Raw genomic sequence first — 24,295 nt, forward strand, 5'->3', positions numbered from 1 at the left:
CTGTTATTTCATAAAACTGGCCCTAACCATCATTGAATGGACTTCTGACATTTGAACTGCAAACCAAAAGCCTCGTATAGAGTAGGCAGTGATATGAACCTGTTAAACATTTCATAGGAGAGAACAAAAAGCCATGAGATTTCTTAAGAGAACGGTTCTTTCACACACACATCCCCCCACCCAAAAAAACCCCAACCCATAACTGAAAACAAAAGTCTGAAGCTCTAGAGGAGAAAAGAAGGGGAACAAGGAAGCTAGAACATAAGAGAACACACTTCCTTTTCATGCAGTAATACACAGATTTTGGGATTGCTTTAATATGATAAATATGGAGAAAGTTTGTTTTTAAATATTCTGACAATGAAGATATGTTTAATATCAGGAGACAGATTCTACCACCTTTTAAGCTGATGATGATACAGCCACAGTGGGGCAGTCAAGGACAAGACATATTATTTGCTTCTAGAACACTTCCAAACTGCAAGGAACAGATCAAATATTTTAGATACTAAGGGCAAAATCCCACAGTGCTTAGTCAGGCAAAACTCCTGTTGAAGCCACTGAGAGTCTTGACTGGATAAGTACTGAGCAAAGACTATGATGTTTGACCTAGATTTATCAGTCATACAGATCTAGGTCTAACATGTTTTTAAGACAGACAACCACTGTGCTGCAATATTCCTGTGGCATTCTGTTTAAAGGAAAACACAGTAAACTATGAATCATTCCCCACACCCCTCATGTTTATAATGAAGGGAAAGACTCACACCTGGGCAAGGAGCTGCTATCTTGAAAGGCTGCCGAAAAACAAGACTAAAAAGAGTGTTTCCCATTGCAAAGTTTTGGAAATCTCATAAATATGGAAAGTGTGCAAGTGAAATTCCCAAGGGCTTGTGGGTGACTGAAAATAATCTGGCTTTCATTCTTGTAAGCAAATGGGCAAAAATGAATAATTTCTTTCTATAGTCACCCTTCTGATTTAGGGCAAACCACAATTCCTACATGGTCAGCACAAATTCCTGTAGTTGATTTCAGTGGGGATTAATTTAGATGAATAACTAGGTCAGTCTTGTTCCTACGTTAACACTTCTATTACAGAAATATGAAAGTAGATTAAGTTTAACATATATCTTGCTTCAGAAATGTTCTTCTGTAATTACAGAATCCCATTTACAACAACTTTGATATCATGTACAGGAGAATTATCAGAATTAGTATCAAAGTGAGCCAAAAAATTCATGAGCATGAGAAATGCGTGTTGTCCTGGCTTACTTCTAGCTGAAGGGAATATCAAAACCCTGACAGCAGTAGTGGTCAGACCAGAGGATCTCCCTGAAGGGTAAAGGGGAGACAGTGGAATGTGAGTACTGCACATCGCAACACAAAAGCCAAAATCATACCAAGCTAAAATTCCACCCTTTCATATTTAGCTGGGTCCATGCTTTGCAAGATTCCTTTATATAAAGAGCAGTAGTTAAACAATGTGAAAAGATATTTCTTTTTCATCTGAGAGCTCTTCCAACATTAATGTATCCAAACCTTCTGAACTGTGCCACATTACCCAGAGAAGCAAACAGCTGTACTATTCAGCCAAATAATAGCGTAACACCATCTTTGACTGTGAAATTAAACTTAAGATTTTTAAAGGGCAGGTCCTGGAGAATGAAAACCCTACAACTTCTATCAAGTGTCAGTCTAGGACCTTGCAATCTTACAAAGTAAATACTAAAACCCACAGTCAAAGATCAGCCAGCTCCAGGTTTTGCCACCAGATGTGAGAGAGTAGCATCACTTGCTTTGCCTCTGTTACATTTTCAGGTGAGGCAGTGAGGTGCATGATAACAAGAACATACAACCAATTCTCTTTGATGAATGCAGCGATGGAGAAGGTGACTTATACTCCAGAAGACCACGGCTCAGAAAACTGAGATTTTCCTCGGTGTTCTGCATCCAAACCTATTCTCCTCATCCATTTTCATAAAGTTGTATAGACTAGACTTCAGCGTTCCATGACATTGATGTGTTTCCCACAAAAGCCCCCACTTGCTCTCTTTGTGAACAACTGCCTTAAGCAAACATTAGGTTATAACAAAAACAAAGCAAAAATAATATGAACTGTCCTTACTTTCAGAAGTGTCAGGCTTTCCTTCCTCCTCTGTATTCCTGCAAGCCCTCTACTCCCTCCTATCCTGTATTTTTTATTACCTCCTTTTGGTGAAATTATAAACAAACACTGATCCTCATCCAAAAAAACCCACCCCCAAACAAACCAAAGAAAACACACCAAAAGTCCTCAGTAAGAAAAGGAAGAAAATAAACCTTGGTTTTCCCCAGATCTGTGTCTGGAAGATATGATGTCAGAATTCCAGGCTAAAAATCAGTTAGGGTCAAGTCCTTGCTAAATTAACAGAATTTCTATTTTCTACATTACAGTTTATTTTCATTAAATAAGAACATAAATAATGTCTCTAATGCCTCTTTCTAATTTTATAAATTTGAAATTGATAAAAGTCATTAGAAAACACAGGACTAGCCTATCACACGCAAATATAGAATCACAGAATCACAGGTTGGAAGGGACCTCAGGGATCATCTAGCCCAACCTTTCTAGGAAGAGCACAGCCTAGACAAGAGGGCCCAGCACCCTGTCCAGGTGACTCTTGAAGGTGTCCAACGTGGCAGAGTCAACCACTTCCCTGGGGAGATTATTCCAATGGGTGACTGTCCTCACTGTGAAAAATTTCCCTTGTGTCCAACTAGAATCTCCCCAAGAGCAGCTTGTGCCCATTCCCCCTTGTCCTCTCCTTGTGACTCCGTGTAAAAAGGGAGTCTCCATCTTCTTTGTAGCTGCCCCTTAAGTACTGGTACATGGTGATGAGATCCCCTCTGAGCCTCCTTTTTTCAAGGCTGAACAAACACAGTTCTCCCAGCCTATCCTCATACGGCAGCTTCCCTGTCCTTTGATCATCTTGGTGGCCCTTCTCTGGACCCCTTCCAGCCTGTCCACATCCTTTTTGTATCACGGGGACCAGAACTGTACACAGTACTCCAGGTGTGGCCTGACAAGCGCTGAGTAGAGTGGGATGATGACTTCTTTATCTCTGCTGGTGATGCCCTTTTTGATGCAACCCAGCATCCTGTTGGCCTTCTTGGCCGCAGCAGCACACTGTTCGCTCATGTTGAGCTTCCTGTCCACCAGGACTCCCAGGTCCCTTTCCACAGAGCTGCTCTCCAGCCAGGTGAATCCCAGTCTGTGCTGCACTCCTGGATTATATTTTCCCACATGCATGACCTTACAGTTCTCCTTGTTCAACTTTGTAAGGTTCTTGCTGGCCCACTCTTCCAGCGTATCCAGATCTTCCTGCTGAGCAGCTCTCCCTTCTGGAGTGTCTACTTCCCCACTCAACTTGGTGTCATCAGCAAACTTTATCAGGCTACACTTGATGCCATTATCCAGATCACTTATAAAGATATTGAATAACATTGGGCCCAATATCGATCCCTGGGGGACTCCACTAGTGACAGGCTGCCAGTTTGAGAAAGAGCTATTTATCACCACCCTTTGGGTGCGGCCTGCCAGCCAGTTACCCACCCACTGCACAGACCACTTGTCTAGCCCATAACACATTAATTTCTCCAGGAGGAGACTGTGGGGCACCATATCAAAGGCCTTGGAGAAGTCCAGGTAGACAATGTCCACTGCCTGCCCCATGTCAACCAGGCAAGTCACTTTGTCATAGAAGGCCACCAGGTTTGTCAAGCACGATCTGCCTTTAGTGAAGCCATGTTGGCTTTTCCCAATCACGTGCTTCATTTGACTTGTGATGGCCCCCAGGAGGATTCATTCCATAACTTTCCCAGTGTTTGAAGTAAGGCTGATGGGCCTATAGCTACCCAGATCCTCCCTCAAGCCTTTCTTGTAATAGGGGTAACATCTGTCTTCTTCCAGTCCTCTGGGACATCCCCCGTTCTCCATGACTTTTTGAAGATTATGGAGAGTGGCCTCGCAATGATGTCAGCCAGCTCTCTCAACACCCTCGGGTGGATGGTGTCAGGGGCCCATCGATTTGTAGGGGTCAAGCTCCTGTAGTAATTCATGTACTAACTCTTCCTTCAGTGATGGCGGGTCAGTGTTTGGATCAACAGGCAATTTCATTCCCAAAGCCTGGGACCCCAACAGTGCTGGTAAAGACAGAGGTGAAGAAGGTGTTGAGGACCTCTGCCTTTTCAGCATAATTGGCGATTGACTCTCCTTTTCCATTTAACAGTGGGCCTGTGTTTTCCTTCTTTTTCTGCTTATGGTTGACATGTCTGAAGAAACCTTTGTTGTTATTTTTCACATCTACGGCCAGTTTCAATTTGAGCTGGGCTTTTGCTTTTCTAACTGCATCTCTGCACACTCTGGCAATGCCCTTGTAGCTCTCAATGGACAATCCTCCACTTCTCTATCTCTGGTATGCTTCCCTTTTGGATTTGAGTAGAACCCGGGAGGTCATGGTTGAGCCATGGGGGCCTCTTGCTCCACTTACTTCCCTTTCCTTTGTAGGGGATAAACTGGCTTTGTGCTTCCAACAGAGAGTTCTTGAAGAACTCCCAGCACTCACTAGCTCCTTTGTATTACATAGAAGCTTCCCATCAAATCCCTGCCAGCTGAGTCCTGAGCGAACTGAAGTTTGCTTTTCTAAAATCCAGAACCCTTGTCTTAGAGCTGACCTTCAGCACACTAAGCAGGATCCCAGACTCCACAATGGTGTGGTCACTGCAGCCAAGGCTATCACTAACCGAGATACTACAAAGCAGGCTTTCTCGATTTGTGAATAGCAAGTCCAGCAGTGCCTCATTCCTGGTTGGCACATCTAACATTTGTATCAGGAAACAGTCCTCTATACATTCCAGGAACTTGGTGGATGACATGCGAGCTGCCATATTGTTCTTCCAGCAGATGTCTGGGTAGTCGAAGTCACCCATCAGGACCAGGTTCTGTTGGCCAGAAGCTTGCTTTAGTGCCCCAAATATTGCTTTGTTGGCTTCTTCATCATGGTTAGGAGGTCGATAGCAGATGCCCACTGTGAGGTCCTGCTTGGAGATGACCCCTTTGCCTTTAACCCAGAGGCATTCGATAGAGCAGTTGCAGTCATCATAGTGTAGGATAATTCCCCAGGAACCAGACAAAAAAAACCCCAAAACCCAACCAGAAAAAACAGGTGCATCCAAGTTTTGGGTCATTATCACACAGGAATTCCCAATTCTAAAAAAGTAAATAAGACTGCATCATGTCTAGCAGCATTGCTGAGAATCTTTGACCTCTTCCAGCATCATAATTGCTCTCCAGCTGATGCAGCACGCTCAGTGCAAAACACAATGCAAGCAGGGGAAAATTGAGACAAACATAAATGATCTCTTATTGCACCTAAAGACACGGTATGAGGAGACTGCTCTCAAGGTTCCAGCCCCGTGAGCTTTAAAATATGCATCTGGCTGTGCTTGAAAACTGAGTGCTTTTAAATAACCAAGTCTAACAGGTGGGTTTTTTGTTTTAGATTACTCTTAGATGGGCCAGAGTCAGGAATTCATTTGACTATACTCAAGGACATAACACTGAGGAATTACAGCCTACTGTGGAATATGTCAAGATTTAATTATAAAGCTTTACAAAAGCCCGGTGAAGCCAACTGCTTCAACTTTTCAACCCAGAAGTTTTCTATGGCTATATGCAGAGAAGTTACTTTTTACAGCAGGACTTAAGATGGATCATGAATTCCCATGGAGAGTGGTGCAAGAAATGGGGGAGGGGGGGAAGAGACATCCAGATCTTACTTGCTTTCACCTAAAAGCAGCTAAATAAGAGTTGGACCTGAGCTGTTTGGATCACTAAAACTGAATGGTTTTCTTTTCCCAATGAATCACTTGCCTCTTCTGGCTTCAATACCATGCAGTAAACAAATTTAGTTTCTTAACCTGTCTTAAAAAGGTACCAGTAATTTTGAATAGTAAAAAGCCCCAGCTTATGACTAAGCTAGATTATTTTTCAATCAAAGCTTTCAGGGGCTTGTTCCACTCATTCTATATATCAGAATACTATAACCTATAGTAATTAATGTCAGCTGTTATGCTACTGAAAGTAACAGCTCTGACCTTAACAGACTGACTTGAAACTCATTAAACAGTATATCAGAGGCTGTGTATACTGCAGGTAGGTTCAAGTTTAACACAGTAAATATATTTTATGATACACTACACCTTGGTCAATACTTTGAATGTTAAAAACACCAAATAAACTGTGGTGCATTATTAGCAATAGCCTAACAAAACAGGTGCTCGGTATTATATTTGTTCACATAATTAGCAACAAAGCAATAACTCTGATTTTACATTAGTGCTCCTACATTTTTAATCTTAAGTGTGGATAGTATTGTTCTACGTCAATGAAAGTATTGCTGAAAATGTATAAGTACATTCTGCTGTTTACAATAGCTTCTTCCATTATATTTTGAAAATGGCAATTCTGATGAAAAATTAAAATTAAGCAATTATAAATGCATGCAATCAAGTCCATATGTAGCCAAAAAACCCAGCTGTATTAGAAATTTGATTAATATTCTGGTAATTGTTAGCTTTTTAAAAAAAATATCTATCAGCAGTAAGAGGAATTAACAATAAAATGCCATGACCACTTACAATATAAAATATGTAGTACATATATATGTATTAGTATACTGCTTAACTTTATTGGACTTGGTTTCCAGAAACCTAGCTAGAAGGGAGGAGAGCAGTGGGCACAAGCAGAAGTTTCCAAGGTTGTCAGGTCCAGCTGAGAGGGCAATGACTTTGGTGCCTTGGTCAGTTCGTAGTCTGGAAACATCACCTGTAGATTTCAGAGATTCATAGCCTTCATTTAACTATTATTTCAGAAATTATTTTCAAGTGCATTGGCTTTTTCCCCGACTCCTCTGTCCTTGCATAGCTGTTTAAGATTCTCTCAGAGAAGTTGCATTGCCTATTTATATGGGTTCAATACCAGTAACTTTTGAATCTTATACCAAAGCCAAATTTAACATTCATGACTGCGAGATAACACTGTCTGTGGGGAGAAACAGAGCCCTTTTTTTTCCCCCCAGCTATATAACAACAAATAAGGAATATTCATTTCCTCCCAAATAGTTTTCTAGATGCTCTACCAGTTAATTATAAAACACCAGCCTTAGTGATGTTAAAACCAGTCAGTGCTGTGACACACTCGATGAATAATCTTTCATTCTAGGCTATAGCAGAAGTAAAACATATTTCTCATTTTCCTCTTAGGCAATGGAAAGTATTATTTAAGCCCTGCAGGGAAACTGACCTTGTCTCTGCCTTCCCCAAAGTACTAATCGGATCATTAGGTCACCAGAAGCAATGGCAATTATCATTCTGAAAATAAAAGGATATTTGTTACATTTAAAGATTTAAAAATATAAGTTGTCAGGGGGGAGGGCGGAAACCTGCTTTGTAGCTTTATGCAGACATTTAATGACAACTTTTTGTAGAGATAAAGAAGGAGACGATCAGCAGGATATTAAATACCCCGAAGACAACGGTATGGTCACAAACGGCCACCTTTTGAAGGATGCCGATCTATAGGCTCCCCAGCTTATCCTCATTTCTTTTTAAAATGGCAGTCTCTCTTTATAGTCATACTTCTTTTGCATTCCCTACCAGCAGGGACTGAGTGATGCTGCCACCAGCTATGCAGGAGGAAGTTTAACAGCAAAATGGGTCTGCTAAGAGAGTCTCTTCCTTTTCCAAGGTAGCATGTTGTGTAGCTGCTTCATGTCTTCGGCTGGCCATGTACTCTCCAACAAACAGGTACTCTTCAAACCCATTAAACAAATTAGTATCTCCTGGTAAAGAAACTTGAATTTCCCAAAGAGAAAATTGTATATTATGGGATTAAATTACAAATTGGAAAGTAGATTTTTAAACACAGATACAGGACATACAGAAAGTTATATCAATTGTTTTCTACATTATCTTGAACCTAACAACAAAGATTAAAATAAAAACCAATGATCCCATAAGCCCTCATCTAGCCTTTGATAATGCATATTATAGATGGTGTTTCTTCATATCTGTGTTAAAAAATAAAGCCAGGTTGTATTCCCCTAACAGTGTGTGACAACTACAAAGCAAAACAAGAACTCAGCACTGCAGAAAAATGTAACAATGAAAAATACCCTTGTTTTGCTTTTGAAAGTAAACTAGGGATCAATTGTATTTGAAAAGGCAAATCATATCACTGCACTCCAAAGTCAGGTAACAAAACATGAATTAATTCAGTTAAAATACATTCCCAGATCAGCATCCTAACAATCAAGATCTAGCTGAAGAACCTAATTTAATCTTTCATATGTTGGCTTAGAAAAGCTCTTGGCCTGGTGTTTTTCATCTGCTCTATTATTGCTGCCTGTGATCATAGCCAAACTATAATGAAATTGCAGATGCATTTTTGTAGGCTAGTTTTCTCCTCAGTTCTGTTCCATGATCTTCTGTTGTGTTAGCTGTTATTTAAGCTGATCATTGAGATCCACTCCAGTGTCTTTCTTACAATTTTTTTTAAACAAAGTTCTTGCACCAGTCATTTTATCTAAAAAAGTTACTTTGTCTAATTTTTGTCACTATTCGCACTGCTAAAATACTAAATGATAGTCTCTGCCTCCTTACATTCTCTTACCCTTTTTGATCTTTTCAATGTTTTCCCCATAACAGTGATTTTACTTATATATCATATTCTATATTAAGTTTCAGTAGTACCACATATAGCGTTTTAAACTGCTACAGGTTTATATGCTTGCTGTGGTCTGCCTGTTTTTAGTGCTGTACATAATTTCTCAAAATAGTTCCTAGAGTTTTTGTAGTGGATTGTACTCTAGTACATAACCATTTCCATTTGGAATGTGACTTCCTGCACTCACATTTTGTTATCGCTTTCACTAACAAATGCATTTGGCAGAACTAAGCTACCTCAAAGGAATGTCTAACAAAGAATGTTGAACATGAGATGACTTATTTTGCATCCATGCAGCATACGGTGCAGAATTTCACTGTGTGAAACCTGCACACCCCTTCTGTATGAGTTAGGGCATGGGTGTTAGACAGGTGCAGTCTTGATTCAAGGACTGTTACAAACAGACATCCTGCACATCCAGAGTCAGTTTATTTTATTGGTTAGAGTTACTTCAAGTTTGAAGCAAGAATTGCCATAGTGAATCAAACCCAAGGTGCTCTAATCCTGCAACCTGCGGCAGTAGCCGTATCAGATGTTTCAGAGGAAGGTGTGAGAGCTTGAAAATAATCTACTCTGCTACTTCTCTCTCTCATATTTGTATTCTTCCTGTCCTCCCTCCTTCCTTAGGCTGAAATATGAGACTTCATACCTCTAAAGTTGTTATTGACTGCAGTAACTAGATATTATTTCTTAAGAATATTCAACATCACCCCCCGCCCCTGCTTTTTTTGTTTTTTAATAAATCTTGTTGAAATCTTGACTCAAATAGTTTTGTTTGGCAATTGCCTCCATGGTTTAATTGCACACTTTTTGATAAAACTATTTCCTATCTTTAAAATAGTTTTGAATTTCCCATCTTTTAGCTTAATTGGATGTACCCTTACTTTTGTACTTTATGAAACAGGAGTGTACATTTCTGACCTAGACCTAGACCAACAGCTAAAAATTTGGCTCAAATGATCACTCGAAACACACTAAGTGTAAGACTCACTGATGTGAATATCCAGCATTGCTCGTCATCTCTGCAGTAGGCAGGTACATTTTGCTATTAATCCTCTGGAATAGCAGCAGTTTTAAATGGTATTCACAGTCAGAGCTAAACACATCTTTTCTGAGTGTTGGGATATCTCTCATAACCCTAATCCCTATGTCCTTCCTTGCTAGAGCAGTTGCTATGAGTTCAGCAAAAATATGTACGCAGTGAATCAACAGAAAATACTCCAATAGTGGAATGGGTTTTCAGCCTGGTATATATCAACCCCTGAGAGCCTCTGGAATACTTTAGAGAGATCTGTGAAAGATACCAAAGTGCAACACGCTATACAAAAAACCACAGATGAGAAGTTTCTAACAAAGTTTGCATCTCCACTGGATAAATTTCAGGAATCCATGCTCTGAGAAGGGTTGAAAACCACTGCGCTAAAATATGCTTCACTGTTCCCAGACAATATTATTCCAAAAAATAATCAACACAATCACAATCAGTATTAAGTGCCACAGATTCATCATTTCTCTCCTAGATGCTCCTTCAATGGCACTGACGCTTTAGGTCTGTAAGAAGTTTATTCTCAATCTTACTCTGTAAGTTATTTGTAAATGCATGCCTCCACTTTTCATAAACACACTTACAGATGACCAGAGAACAAACCTGAGAAATAGCAAGGCACATACATGTAGTGTTTAATAACCCAATTTGTTAATATGAAATTGGGAGGAATTGGAGAGACAAGAAGTTGAAATCCAAGCTAATAGTAAAGGCAGAGCATACAAATCTCCAAAAAGGCAGCAATTTTTAGATTGATTATAGTACAGTTTCTTCTTTTCATTGGAAATTAAATTAGGTTATGATGAATGATGGGATGATACTTTGAAAGTCATATTAGAAATGACATGCAAAATATCACCCTTTTTACAGCCAAGATGTTAGGGCATACTCAGGTTGAGTTCATCAACATCACCGTTTTGAGCATGAAAAAGTGAGGTGCAAAACCTCCAACTGTGTTTCTCTGCCAAATGTATTTTGGAGTTCCTACTCAGGGTGGTGCGGTGGGGGAGGAGAAGCAGGGATGACAAGAGTATTTGTTGAGTTTTTACAATTAAATTCAACCATTTCATTTAGAAATCTCTCTGAATTAAGCTGCTTTTTATCCTCTGTACCTCTAAATGCAGATGTTCCTGCTTTTTTTTCTCCACACATTCTTATAGCTCAGATGACAACTGTTACAGTGAGGAAGAGAATACTCACAGAAGTAGAAAGGTGGCAAATTCAAAACATGGAGAGAGAACTTAATTTTATATTTATCTCTCATTCTTGTCCTTGGACCTTCCTCATAAGGGTCTGCTTTTGTTGTGGTCTATGTTATATTCTGTTAATATTTCAATAGTTACTAACTTTAAGGAGGGTTAAATAAACCATAAAAAACTCTTAAATGAACTTGGGATCACAGTGGGATAAAAGCTGAATAGACAATCTAAGAGATTGGACGTATTAAAATGCTTCAACACACACATATCCTCATCTTCAGGAGCTACTATAAATGAGCCAAGCAAATAGCAAACACCATGCCCTACACTGAATGAGTAAGTTTGGGACTCTGTGTTCCTTTTAAACATATAAGTACTTGTTAAAAGTCATCCCACCTCACACCATTAGACCCCAAAAGGCAACAAGTCTTTTTTTTTCCCCAAGACACTTCTTCCTTAGGCCACTCCTTTACCCGTCGGCTATTTGTCCCTGAGCATAACCTGAGCACGCTTTATCTTTGTCTGGGCCAGCACAACAGAAGACAGAGGCTTGAAGGGGGCACATGCAGGGCCTCCAACCCCATGTATCCTCTGGGAGCAGGGAACGAGTCCAGCTGAAGCTGGCAATTCATGTGAAGGCGATTCATCTCACCACCACTTGATACAAATCCTATCACACACTTCAAAACTAGTTACTGCATTTCCTACACACTGGTGCAGGCTGAGCACATTGGCACAGCTCTTATTAACTTGCTTCCTGACTTCTTGCACGTGCTCTGAGAGATTAACTACTTTTTCAACAGAGTATTCAGGCAAGGCACCCGTATCAGGCTTCAGCCCCGCAAGATGAAGTACAAAACTGGAAGAGAATATAATTATTCTCACAGGGCATTAGCCTGTTACAAACCACATAAGACTGGCTAAAAAATGGGGGGCTATAGCTATAGTGAGATCAAATGTAAAAAACCCCTCCAGATAAAGGAAAGGCGTGGTGTGATTCCACATCATGTGCCTGGTTTCAGGCTAAGAACCAAATACGGCCACAATACATCCTGCCTATCAGTATGTTTCTCTGTTTGATGATGACAAAATGTGCTCTTGTCACATTACATACAGAATTAACTAGCTGATAACAATGGTGCTTAACCTTATGTCACCAAATAGTTTGAGAAAATAGGTTAATACAGACCTTTACAGTACACAACCTCTTTTTCCTCTTTTTCTGAATGGCTGCCAATAATTTACTCCATTGTCTCCGATTAAGTAGATTCTTAAATGACTAGGCAATATGCTTGTCATAGCACTCAGGTAATTCAGAAACTGTTGACACCCCAGATTAACTAGAAAATAATTTGTGTCTTGTTTCACCTTTTAGCAAGTTAAACCTTCCCCCACCCTGTACCCATTATTTGTGTACAAGAGAAAATGGAAAGTGTCTTGACGTATGGAAATTATGTAACAAAGTAAATATTAAGTCCTCATCTGATCCTCCCAAAATTTTGCTACTTGCCAGCATTTATATAGATTGCTGGAATCAATCTGCTTTGCTCCTCTAATGAATCTAATAAGCTCCAAATCTCCATGGATGGAGTATTTTATCCAACTGGCTTCAGAAGCGTCAAACCTGTAAAGTTCATCAAATGATTCAACTAGATGCAGTGCAATAAATCAATTCTCTAATTAGTATTCTGAAAGTAAGAAAATATTTTATACACAAAGGCTGAATACAGAAATACAGCTAATAAATACATTCTAGATTTCTCTTATGTATCACAATTCAGTTAGTAGCAGCTTTTTGCCTCACTAAAAATCAGATCTAACACAGAATAGTACGGTGTCACCTTTAACAGAAACACCAGTTTAGTCCTTTTTGCAGTAACGCTACAGATCCTGTTATGATTTTATTTTCTATTTATATGTGTATATGTATGTACACACTTTGCTACATGTAAAAAATTTTCCTGGAGGGTCATGGTTCTTTTTGAAAGACAGACGAACCCTGACTCTGTTTTAACCTAAATGAATTTACATCATATAAACACAGTATATCTAAAAGCAAGATTGCAAGAGCCTATGTGTCCTCTGTGTTGGCAGGAATGCTTGTTTATATACTAGAAATGTCTTTTTATGAGCTACTGCTGCCTAGGAAACCACTACTAGAAAAGAAAATTTTGTCTCCGTGGAAAAAAAATAATGTTTTTCTGTTATCCCAAAATTTACCTTATCTTTTCCTGATCAATCTGAAACTCAAAGACTGGCAGTTGGATGTTGCTAGCTCTTTATTCCTCCTTCCTATTCTAAAATTATATCTTGCTGTAAGTTTTGCAATTCCTGATAGCAAACAGAGACCAATCTCTTATTTCTTTCCAACCCTCTTATCAAAACCATATTTGCATTCTTTGTCTCATTATATTTCAATCTTTTCATGTACTGTTTAAAGCATTCAACAGCTCTCTTACCAGTAGTGTCAGTCCAAAATTCTTGGGGAACAGTGACCTTTAACTGTGCTATTTTGGGGCATTTGTCACTTTTCCCATCACTACTTAGTTGAATATAGTCTCCCTAAGTAGTATTTCAGTGTGAGCGCAGAATGTAGTAATTTTCTAGGTGGTTTCTTTCCCAGATTTTCCCTATCAATTCTTTTCCTAGGCTTTGATTCCTGATTTTTGCCCCGCACGTGTGAGGATGTGCCAATAGAAAGAATATAAGAATATACGTATCTTCCTCTTTACTCGCTGCTTTAGACTAATCTAAATATCTAAATAAGAATAGGAAGACAAAGCAAAAGATGTCAGTCATCTGACTGTGCCTGCTCAGAGGTGGTAAATTCACAGGGTAAGAGAGCTTTTTGGCTTATTTTTGTGAGGATGTAAACTGTTTTGCCACAGAGCACGACAGCTTTACAACATTTTATTTCTTTTGCATCAATTCACGATTTTTATGTCTGGGAACGCATTCACACAGTATTAACCACAGCATCACAGATACGTGGATATCGAATTCTAATTTTTGGCTTCTGATTGGCTTAGGTTGTCTTGTAGCTCTTGTTTCCAACGACGACATCCAATTTTACAATCCTATTTCTGACACCAGGACTAAGACAAAAAGAGGAATTAAAAATAATCAGTTTCCTCTGAGCACTGACAGACAGTGGTTTATTAGGAGACGTGAGCCTAAAAATAATATTCAATATACAGACCCGCCCTCTGGATTTCTTGCAGCTACAGGTAAATTGGCTACTATCAAGAAAAAACCCTGTGGAGAGGAAACAATAATTCTAAAAGCACCAGAACCTTTGTGAAAGCACTGAGGGTTTAACCTTCATATGGCAAAAGCACAGTATGGAACTAAATAGATGCTATAAAAACCTCTAGTAATACACATGGCCTGCTGCTGGGAAGATGTTCATGATGAGCAGACAGATCAATGACATAACAATAGCCAGTGAAAGCTGTGAGAAGACATGAGATCTAGTGTGGGGTTCTATTCTGTTACCATGAAAGAATGCTTACTGGGTGAAAGTCTTCACTGAGTCCTCCACAGCCACTGTGACAAAATTTTCTTTCTTTCACCTTCTTTTGGCCATAATTGTGCTGCATTCCTTTAGAAAAGCAACAGGACTATTGGACTCCCTACAGGGAACATCTACAGGACCTGCTCAAAGGGAGCAAGACCCAGAGGATGGAGCATATGGCAGGCAAGAGCATCCCACAGAAAACTTGGCTATCATGGGATCGTACAGAATGACTGCCACATGGAACAGGGACTGGAACAGTCAGTCTACCCTTAGGGATGAGGGAAAGACATTTCCCAAGGACCCGAGGTGACAGAAGAGAATTGGGCAGACTCAGCCACAGTGATTGAAAGTCTGGATGTGAAGGCCCGCTTGTAAGAACAGAGGGGGCTCGGGTCAAAGGAATGAGTGATTTAAAAATGTTTTTATTTTCTATTATGCCTGACACTGCTGCTTTGAATTCTTCTTATTTACAAAGTTTCTAGTTCATATTACAATGAAACATAGCATTTTCCCACCTGAGTTTCAAAGTTTTTTGATCTTTGTGGAGTTCATGGTTGAAGTAGATTCACCTTTAACATCTGGCTGACACAGGGTCCTGCCACTGGCTATCGGTCTCTAATGTCCCCTCCTTATTTGCAGTATCATGATGGACATGTTATAGATACCTGCTTCTGGCACAGAGTGTGGTTGCAACCTTGGAGGACTGAAGCAATGGCTCTGAGGTGTTCCACCTACAACAGCTACCTCAGAGACTCATGTTAACCACCTATGTGAACTGATAGGAAAATAGAGAGCATTTCATAAAGCCTGTCTCATCTTTCAAGAAAGTGCTTCAACACAGGTATATTGCCATGAAATTTTTTTTTTAACAACATAGCATTTCCTGATTAAAAGCAGATCTAGCTATGATGAAAAAGGCAGGCACTAACTATTCTAAAAACCTGATTGTTCGGTATTGGTGTCCAGTAGAAACTTCTAGGATAAATAATAGCTGAAAGCCTCAAATTATCATTTGGTGTTTTTTCCTGAATCTAACTGGGAGAGACTGCTTAGCAATTTCCAGTGCCTTCCACCAGCTGAGCTGATTAGCCCATGATCAGTGCTGAGGAATGCAAGTTAACTTGCTTGTCACTGGGGGCATTTGCTGCCAGCTGAGCACACTCACACAGACAATTAGCAAGGCTCAGCCAACATGTGATAACTTGTTAAGCTGCAGTAATGTTTATTTTCCCTTTCAAGCCTCATACTAAGAAACAGTGTGAAGCAAAAGAGGTTTTGAGAAGCAAATGAAGGAAATCTCCCCTGTAAAGGAAAAAACTCCAATTTTTTTCCCAGCTTGCATATTAGTACTGATAGAAAACCTTGTACAGTGACTTGTTTTGCTCTAATCAGCTTGCAGTTCTGTGTAGACATTGTTCTAAGAAGTGGAATTTACAGTAAATTTATCAGAACAGCCCTATTTTAGGCTTAAACTAAAAAAACATATATATACACATATAAAAAAAGATCTGTAATCCCATTACAATAGCTATATTGATTTCAATAGGTACACCAGAGTACTTACTACAATACAGTTAAATTAGACAAGTTCCTCATTTTGGCCATAAAACCCTTTTTAAAGGGAAACAGAAAAAAAGGTTGAAATAGATTATTTAATGCTAATTTGTTATCTCTATTAGAATTCTGTCACTCTGCCCTATCACAGGAACATATAAATTCTGTGCATTTTATGACAGTACTAATGAGAATGCACTCATAATTGTAGTTTCAGTGACAGATACAAAAGTTACTTGAAATCATCTTATCATCAGCTAAGATTCTTAACGTTGTGGTAATAATCATAACAGGAACATAACTGAGTATTTTGATATGGTGAAAAAAATGCTGCATCTGAACTTGTAATTTTACTGGCACCAACACATTCCTTTCCCTGCTTTCTTCATGTTGCAGGTACAATTTACTTTTTTCTTCTAAGTCAAATTTTAACAACCTTTTCCACGTTCAACATGTTCGAGAATTTTTTACTTCAGTGGAAGCCACCCCCTCCCCCAACACCAAAAACCAAACCAACCAAACCAAAAAAAACCAGCCAAAAAACATTTTCCACTATATCAATTTACTTGCATCACACAAGGAATTTAAGTATTAATGAAATGAGACTTAAACCTTGAGCAAGGTCCTACATATTCTGTTAGAAAGTAAGCTTAAGTATAATAAGATGAAAATTTGAATTCACAAATGCAAAGCTTGATGCCAGGCTTCCAAAAGTGGAACTGGTGAGATTCCCTCCTCCCCTATCATCCCCTTTTAATAACATATCTTTGTAAATGAACACAAGTTAGCAGAAGGGGAAAAAATGTGGGGAAAAAAATCCCCAACAAAAAACAAACACAAAAGCCAAACAAGAACAGAAAAGGCCTCCCACTTATACCTGCACATTTGCTTGAAAAAAAACCTTTTGCCAATTTATATCCCTCACACAGCCAAAAATCAAACCAGCTTCCTTTAAACATATTGGCAGTGCTATTAAACCACGTGGATGGAGAATGGAACAAAGCCAATTCAAATTACTTTTCCTATGACATGGACAAATCTGAAACTGGAATAAAAGAGGCACAAGGCAATCAACTGTTCAAATGAGATTAGACAAACTTACGCTTGTTGTGTAAGCAGCTTCAGGATCATCCTCCAACACTCGTGACAAACCAAAATCAGAGACTTTACACATGAGGTTACTGTTGACCAAGATGTTACGGGCTGCCAGATCACGGTGTACATAGCCCATGTCTGAGAGGTACTTCATGCCAGATGCAATCCCCCGCAGCATGCCAACCAGCTGGATGACTGTGAAGTGGCCATCATGCTTCTGCAAGTAAAGAATGCAGCAATTTTTCATAAGTTTTGTACTAGTGATATTAACTACAGCTCGTATTTAAAATACATTTGTAACCCATCCAGCCAAGCCGCCTGCTGCAAGCGTGTTTTTTCAAGTATTTAACTTGCTCAGCCATGTAAACTATCCCACCTCTCATTATGTAGTTTATCCCTCTTTTTCTTCCACATTTTCACACACTCCACAATCTTTCTACTGACAGCATTTAATGTCTTTTATCCCCAGTTATTAAGAACACTTTCTCCAAACACTATTTTTTGATAGAAGAATGAAAATACACAGAAAACTCCTCTCTTCCTCTCTTATTCCAGGGCCTCAGGAAACAAAAAGTCCTCTTCTTATTGTCTCAGCCTTGATTGTCTGCGTGAAGTACTGCTGTTACTTCACTTTTGGGTTTTTGCTGGGGTTTGTTTGTTCAACAAAACCAAACCTGGATAAAGTTTGGGGCTTTACCTCATGTCTGTCCTGCACCTAACAACATACAATCTGTAAACACTGATTAAAAAGGAGATTTGGGCTGAGATTCAGGGGTCACGTGTAGCTTTCCCGAAGTTTTCCTGGCTGACTAAGCCCAAGCCTGTTAAGCCCAAACCCATGAATGCATTAAGCTGCTTAACTCCTGCTGAAACCTCTTGGAGTTCACTATGTAAATAAGAGTTATGTTGATAACCACGCTTGTCCATCTGGTCAGTCTTGGTGGGCCTTAGTTTCCCATCTGCAAAGTTAAAGTTAATGCATCTGTATCTCCTTGACCAGAAGACTCCTGAATTCTATGGCAGTAGGGACCAAGTGAGTACTTGCACAGAAATCTGATTACGGGCTTTTTGCCTAGTTTAGGTCTGCCCTATCTACCCTTTACAGCAGACTGTTTACAGCAGTATTTTTGTGACCTCAGCTGGCAGACATTTAGCTGCTCATGGATTATTCAGTGAGCCAGGCTTTTATGTTAGCAGGAACAGGCAAACAAAAACAAACAGCTCTTCCCTGCAAGTTAACTTTCCATTTTCTCTTTCAACACCTTCAGCATTGGGGTATAGGCAAGTAGCAGTGTCCTGATCAGCATTCAGGGCATTTCTATTGCTTAAGTCATACATTTAAGGAAGATGATTTTTGTAGGGGAGAAGTTTCCAGTACATTCAGTAAATTCATTAGACTCAGGAAAGCAATAGGCTGAACTGTATCGATATGCTTAACTTTATCCCTGATCAACAAAGTATTTCAGCATTCCCATCAGGATTCAATGATTTGGGGCCTATGTTTAGCTAGTCAGGATATAAACATTGAAAGAACTAAGGAATTAGTACTCAGATATAATTGAAGTTATCAAAAAATCCACAAAAAAACAAACCAACCCCCGAACCCCAGAAGTTTGGTGCTCCTTGCTTCTCATGTTATTAATTTATTTCCTATGATAAAGCAATACTAGATCCAGATCTGCCTCATATATATTATACATGTACTTAAATCAAGAAATTATACATTCTTAAATGATAAGTCATTCAGCATGCATAATACTGCTAAATTGAAAGAGTCGTTTGCCTATAAAGAAGTTAAAGGAACTAGTTCCTAAAATCACTATTATTCAATTAAACTCTGTTGGGTACAGACAGAAAGACAAACTTAGCACATAGGAAAGGCAGAGACAATGTGGATTCTACAGTTTGTGGAACTTGCAGAGTGTCTTGAAACTCTATCGATCCTTTCATAAAATCAGTTGGAAGAAAAGCTCAATACAGCAGCGTATGAAAACCTGTATTATGAGCAACATTCACCAGTTATTGACCAGTACTACTCTTCAGATTATAAATAAAACAAGGCAAAAACCAGAAAGAACATAGTAAGATATGCATGGCTGCTACATGGTTATGTTTCCAAGCTGCTATTCTAAGCCAGAATATCAGAACTCAAAAAGTCAGATACTAACACACCACCTCCTCCTCATCTAGAACACCTCACAACCTCATCATACAGCAGCTCCTGTATTTAAGGAGCCATGCTTCCGTTAGTGGCCAAACACCACAGCCATCTCACAGACTTCTCCAAAGCACGTTTAATGATACTTCTTTAGAACCAGCTATTTATGACTGATTCATAGCAACTTTTCCCCTTGAAAGTTCTCACTGTTACTTTTACATCAGTACTCTCTTGTCTCTAAATTCCCCATACAAAGTGAAGCCAGGTCTCTCTAAACAATCATGTCACGCCTATAAGCAACCCCCTTCCTTTGTTGTCTCCATCAAAGCCACCTGTAAGCAGTTCTGCAGACAACACTCAGCTGAGGGTCAAGACACAAGTGCAATAACCAGACACCTTACAAAAGGCCACCCCATTACGAGCCTTTCACAGGTCCCACTGCAAGAATAAGGGAAAACTCTCAGAGTCCAAAACTTGACAGACATTTTAAATAGAAACTTTCCATTCAGCAATTAAGCAAAGAGAGACAAAATGGAATATTCTTAAATACTCTAAGCCTCTTCCAACAAACCAATGAACCCTATCCAATATTTTATGTCATGAAGCCACATGGGATTTGGGTTTTGCTTTTAATTTAATAATTCTAAATGTGCAATTGACTCAAAATTTATTAAGCTGGTTGCAAGCAGTTGACACTCTTCACGTGTACCCTGTATGGGTAACTTTTTTTAGCTAACTGTAGAATTAGGATTTGGAAAAAAGCACCTATGACTGACTTTTGCAAAACAACCAACCAAGGCCTTCTCACCCCCAGAACAAAGCACCAAACAAAACCACCCTCCCCAAGCCTCTAGATTTTACCTCCTCCTCATCACTGTGAACAGCTCCATTCTTTCAACAAACCTCAGAGTCATCTGCAACACCTTACTTAACCTTTTGTCCCCTTGGATCGCAAGTATTCATTCCTTCCTTTTTTAATTTGTGCTCTTTCAAATCTAGATCATGCTTGACTGATTTTTCATAAAACATAACCTTTTCCCGCTCTTTCGAAATCTCAGTATTTGCCTTAGCAGTATAGCAGAAATGCCTGAGTTAAAAACAATCTCATGCCTTTGCCATACTCTTGTTCCCTCTTTCAAATTTCTTTGGGCTCTGCCTTGACAGAAAAAGTACAAGCTTCTTATCTCCACCTTTAAAGAAATGACAGACTTGCTAATGTACCAGTTGCAATTTTACTCTGTCCTCCTTTTCCCTCTGTATATTTCTCTGAATCCTGTTCTGCATCTGTTCTCCTCTGTCCCTTCTCATGCTTGGTTTTATATTGTTTCATTGCCAGCCTTGCAGTTGGAACAACTATATTTTTCCTGTCAACAAAACAGTCTTCTCTCTCTCAAGTCTCTCTGTAATTGCTTCTGCATCAGTTTCCATGCCAGTTGTATTCCCTTACAATCTATAAACTGTTATCTTCCAATATATCAAAATATTTGTCTGATTTAAGCTGATCAGGACAGAGAAGATGGGCCATATTTAACCCTTGGAAAATCCAACTACGTTGGTGAAATTATACCGGCTATGAATCTGGCCTCATATTTTCAGCATTTGCAAATCGCCATGCACATCTGTGAGTCAAACCAATCCTTTGGCAACTTTGCATTCTCTCATTTCATTCACTCATCATATAGGGACATAAAACACTCATCTGAATGATATGGCGGTTGTTATCCAGGGCTTTATTCTGATTCCCATAGCTTAGATTTGAAATATGCTTTTGATAGGATTCCCACTGGGGTGTTAAGGGTGTTAATCAATACTGGCAGCAATTCAGACCCCAGTGGACTTACCACATTTATCCTATCATCCCATCAAATTTTAATCAGGCTCTAATGGATTTGCTAAATAAACTTTTCTCATCAGCCGAGTATAGATGCAATATCTGAGTAGTTGCCATTGCATTTATGCAGCCCGGCAAATGCCCTACAAAAATGTTGCTTTTTTATTCATCTACAGCTTGCCTTTGAAAACCTTATGCACATGAAATATTCTCCTGTTACAGACCTTTCAATAGCACTGATGTATAATGGGCTGGTGAAGAGGGTCAGTTACTTTCAGGGGAAGGATGACATCCTAAGTTTCTCTCATTGTTTTTCACCCCTTAGTTTCCAGCTCCAGTGTGCTCTAGTTCAGTGCTTTTCTACAAGTCCATGGATTTTTTCTTTTCAGAGATTTTTCCATTTTACAACTGAGTAACCTTTTGGAGATGTGGGTGTTGAATTTTTCTATATTGTTTCCGGACTTCTGTCTATTCTAAAATCCACTTCTTTATCTGCTCTGTAGGTCAGAGCACTCTTATGCCTTCATATTCTGGGAAGGAATTGCTGCAGGTCTAAATATTTTACTGCAGATGATTTAGATCTTACTTTAGATGGAGAATAGCATTGAAAATGATGTGTCTGTGTCTAACAGATCTTATTCACCAGTTCCTACTGGTCACTATATAAAAGATGTAGCTTTTGCTATGCATTTATTGTTAGTATTCTCCTATGCAAAGTAAATGGTAGAACTTTATAAGGAAAGATCTTCAAAAATTCGAGTTGCAACTTGCTATTTCCTGGAAGCATAACTTGTGCTTCACACTATCATGTGGACTGCACTCAGGTTTATATTACTGGTACTGAATAAGGTCAACTGCCAATTTCTTCTTTAATCAACTGTTAACAGGGTTCTATACAATTAGTAATACCTAATTTCATTACGCGTAATACATAAAAAGTTGAAATTATTTAATTTTAAATGCTACTGAGTGATCCTACGCAAGAATCTAAGTGCCTTTTCAACCATTAAAAATATGGGAAATCTTTTTATTATTAAAAAATATGTTGCAAGATGAAGCTTTTCCAAAGCTTACTTTGGGATGCAATAGCAACCCTCAAATCTGGACAGAACAGCAGCAGTAGCCTTGCAGCCTGTGACCCTGTTTTCCTTACTCAGCTACAGCAACAAGAAAGGGATATCTTGGAACAACCAGATGTCCCTGCCCACTTTGGTGCATTGGAATATTGCTGTAACAGAATCACAGAGCTGGAAGAGACTTTGAGGGGGGATCAGATCATCTCCTCACCCTGTGTCATTCCTGACATGCTTTTCTAACCTGCACTTAAAGACCATTAGGGCCAACACTTCTTATCCTACCCACTCTATACCACATCTTCAATAAGGCATCCACCTTGTTTAAATAAGATGCCTCCCTTGAGCTTGACACTTTGACTGGCACGGATTTCGATTCCTTTTCGTAACTGTTTTTTATGCCCATGAAGACTAAATTTCTTGCCCTTTTCTTTGTGGTCAACACAAGTTCAGTCCACAGATCTCACTTGCTTGGCAATTATTCTTTTTGATTTTGTTGTGGACTCTGCCCACCTACTCCATACAGTTCCTGAAGCATTAAGGTCCAAACAAGACACAGTACTCTGAGGCCTCGCCTATGTGAAGCAGAGAGGAAAAGCTACTTCTTAGACCTTGCAGGGAATATTCCTGTTTCTAGATTCCATTGTGGTATTTGCCATTTTCACAGCAGTGTGACACCCCTGACCTACTGCAACCTCTAGAGTAGTTTCTTCCAGCAGACTTCTTTCTGAACAGTTATTTTCTGTCCTCTACTCTATAGCTGATTATTCCAGCCTCAGTGGAGTATCGTGCTCTTGTCCTTACTTATTTCTAATAAGCTTTTAAGATTAATTAGTTACTAAATTATTCCTTAAATTTGTTGCGATGATTTCAAATTCTAGCTCTGTCCTGCTGTCTGCCTGTGGTCATACTTGGCTTTGCATTGCCTGAAAATGTCATAAGTTTAGTTGCAGTCTCACGATCCAGAAGGTTAAAGAAAATATGGGGAAACACAGACTGCAGAACAACCCTACTTCATATATCTTTCCATCCAAAATCTGTTCTCTCCATATAGTATGTAGCCAGTACAGTGTCCACCAGCAGAAATTTCATGAAGACCATATTTCTCTAGCTGCTTATAACAATCTTTTGCGAGAAAGTTTTAAAGTCTTACTAAAGTCAAGATTTATGACATCATATGCATCTCCCATACCCACAAAGCCCGAGCCTTGTTACAAAAAGAAACCAGCCCGTTTGACATAATTTGCTCTTGACAAATCCATGTCGGCTCATAGTTATGTCGCTGTTATCTTTAAGGTGCTCATAAATACTTTTTTGATAATTTGTTCCAGAAATGTTACAGCAGTTGACATTAAGCTGACTGGCCTGTAATTTCTTGGCTTCTCTCTTCCCTTCTTTTTAAAGACACAGATGACATTGGCTCTGTTCTGATCTCCTGGTTTCTTACTCGTTCTCCACAAATTCGCAAAGGTAAAGAGCACACCGAAAGTGTCCACATTACCTGTCAAATCCTTTTTGGCTTCAAATACAATACAGTTTGAAATAAATTTATTGTTGCTTAGTGATTTAAAATACCCAGCATTTCCAAATGAACTTCTCAGAGCAGTATTAGAAATAGTGTGTTCTACCTCCTTTTAGCAAGGTAAAACATTGCTTGAGAACAAATGTTGGCTTTGTAGCATCAGTGACAGCTTCTCAGTGTAATCTTAGATCACATAAATGCATGCTGCTTACAATTTCACTATTGAGGTATTGCATTCATTCAAACTCAGTTTCTAATTGCTTAATTTGTTTTTTGGTTCAGAAAAAAAATATTGGTATCAGCAGTCTCCAGTGCAGGTTTTCTTCTTTACAGAGTCATTTTTGAAAGCAAAATGCCACCTTTATCCTACCAGAAAAGGAACATGCCTCCAATAAATAAAAGTGTACATGAATACTGCATGTGAAAGCAAAAGAAGGAGCATTAGTTATGAGCTCTAATGTTGCCTCTCTGGATGCAGATAAATAATAATGGGAACCATTGAAGTTAGCAAAGGCCATCTGGCCCCTTTTCCCCAAA

General features: G+C 39.2%; 1 protein-coding gene across 3 annotated transcripts in view; it reads right to left on the reverse strand.

The window, feature by feature from the left end:
• EPHA6 (EPH receptor A6) overlaps positions 1–24,295 on the reverse strand; it is a 518,343-nt gene that overhangs the window by 49,794 nt on the left and 444,254 nt on the right. For all 3 annotated transcript variants that reach the window (XM_075103359.1, XM_075103349.1, XM_075103369.1), the window contains one exon: positions 17,182–17,391. In XM_075103359.1, coding sequence (XP_074959460.1) covers positions 17,182–17,391 — 210 coding nt within the window. The remainder of the gene's footprint in view (positions 1–17,181; positions 17,392–24,295) is intronic.

This window comes from Phalacrocorax aristotelis, chromosome 1 (genome assembly GCF_949628215.1).
Source record: "Phalacrocorax aristotelis chromosome 1, bGulAri2.1, whole genome shotgun sequence".
NCBI lineage: Eukaryota > Metazoa > Chordata > Aves > Suliformes > Phalacrocoracidae > Phalacrocorax > Phalacrocorax aristotelis.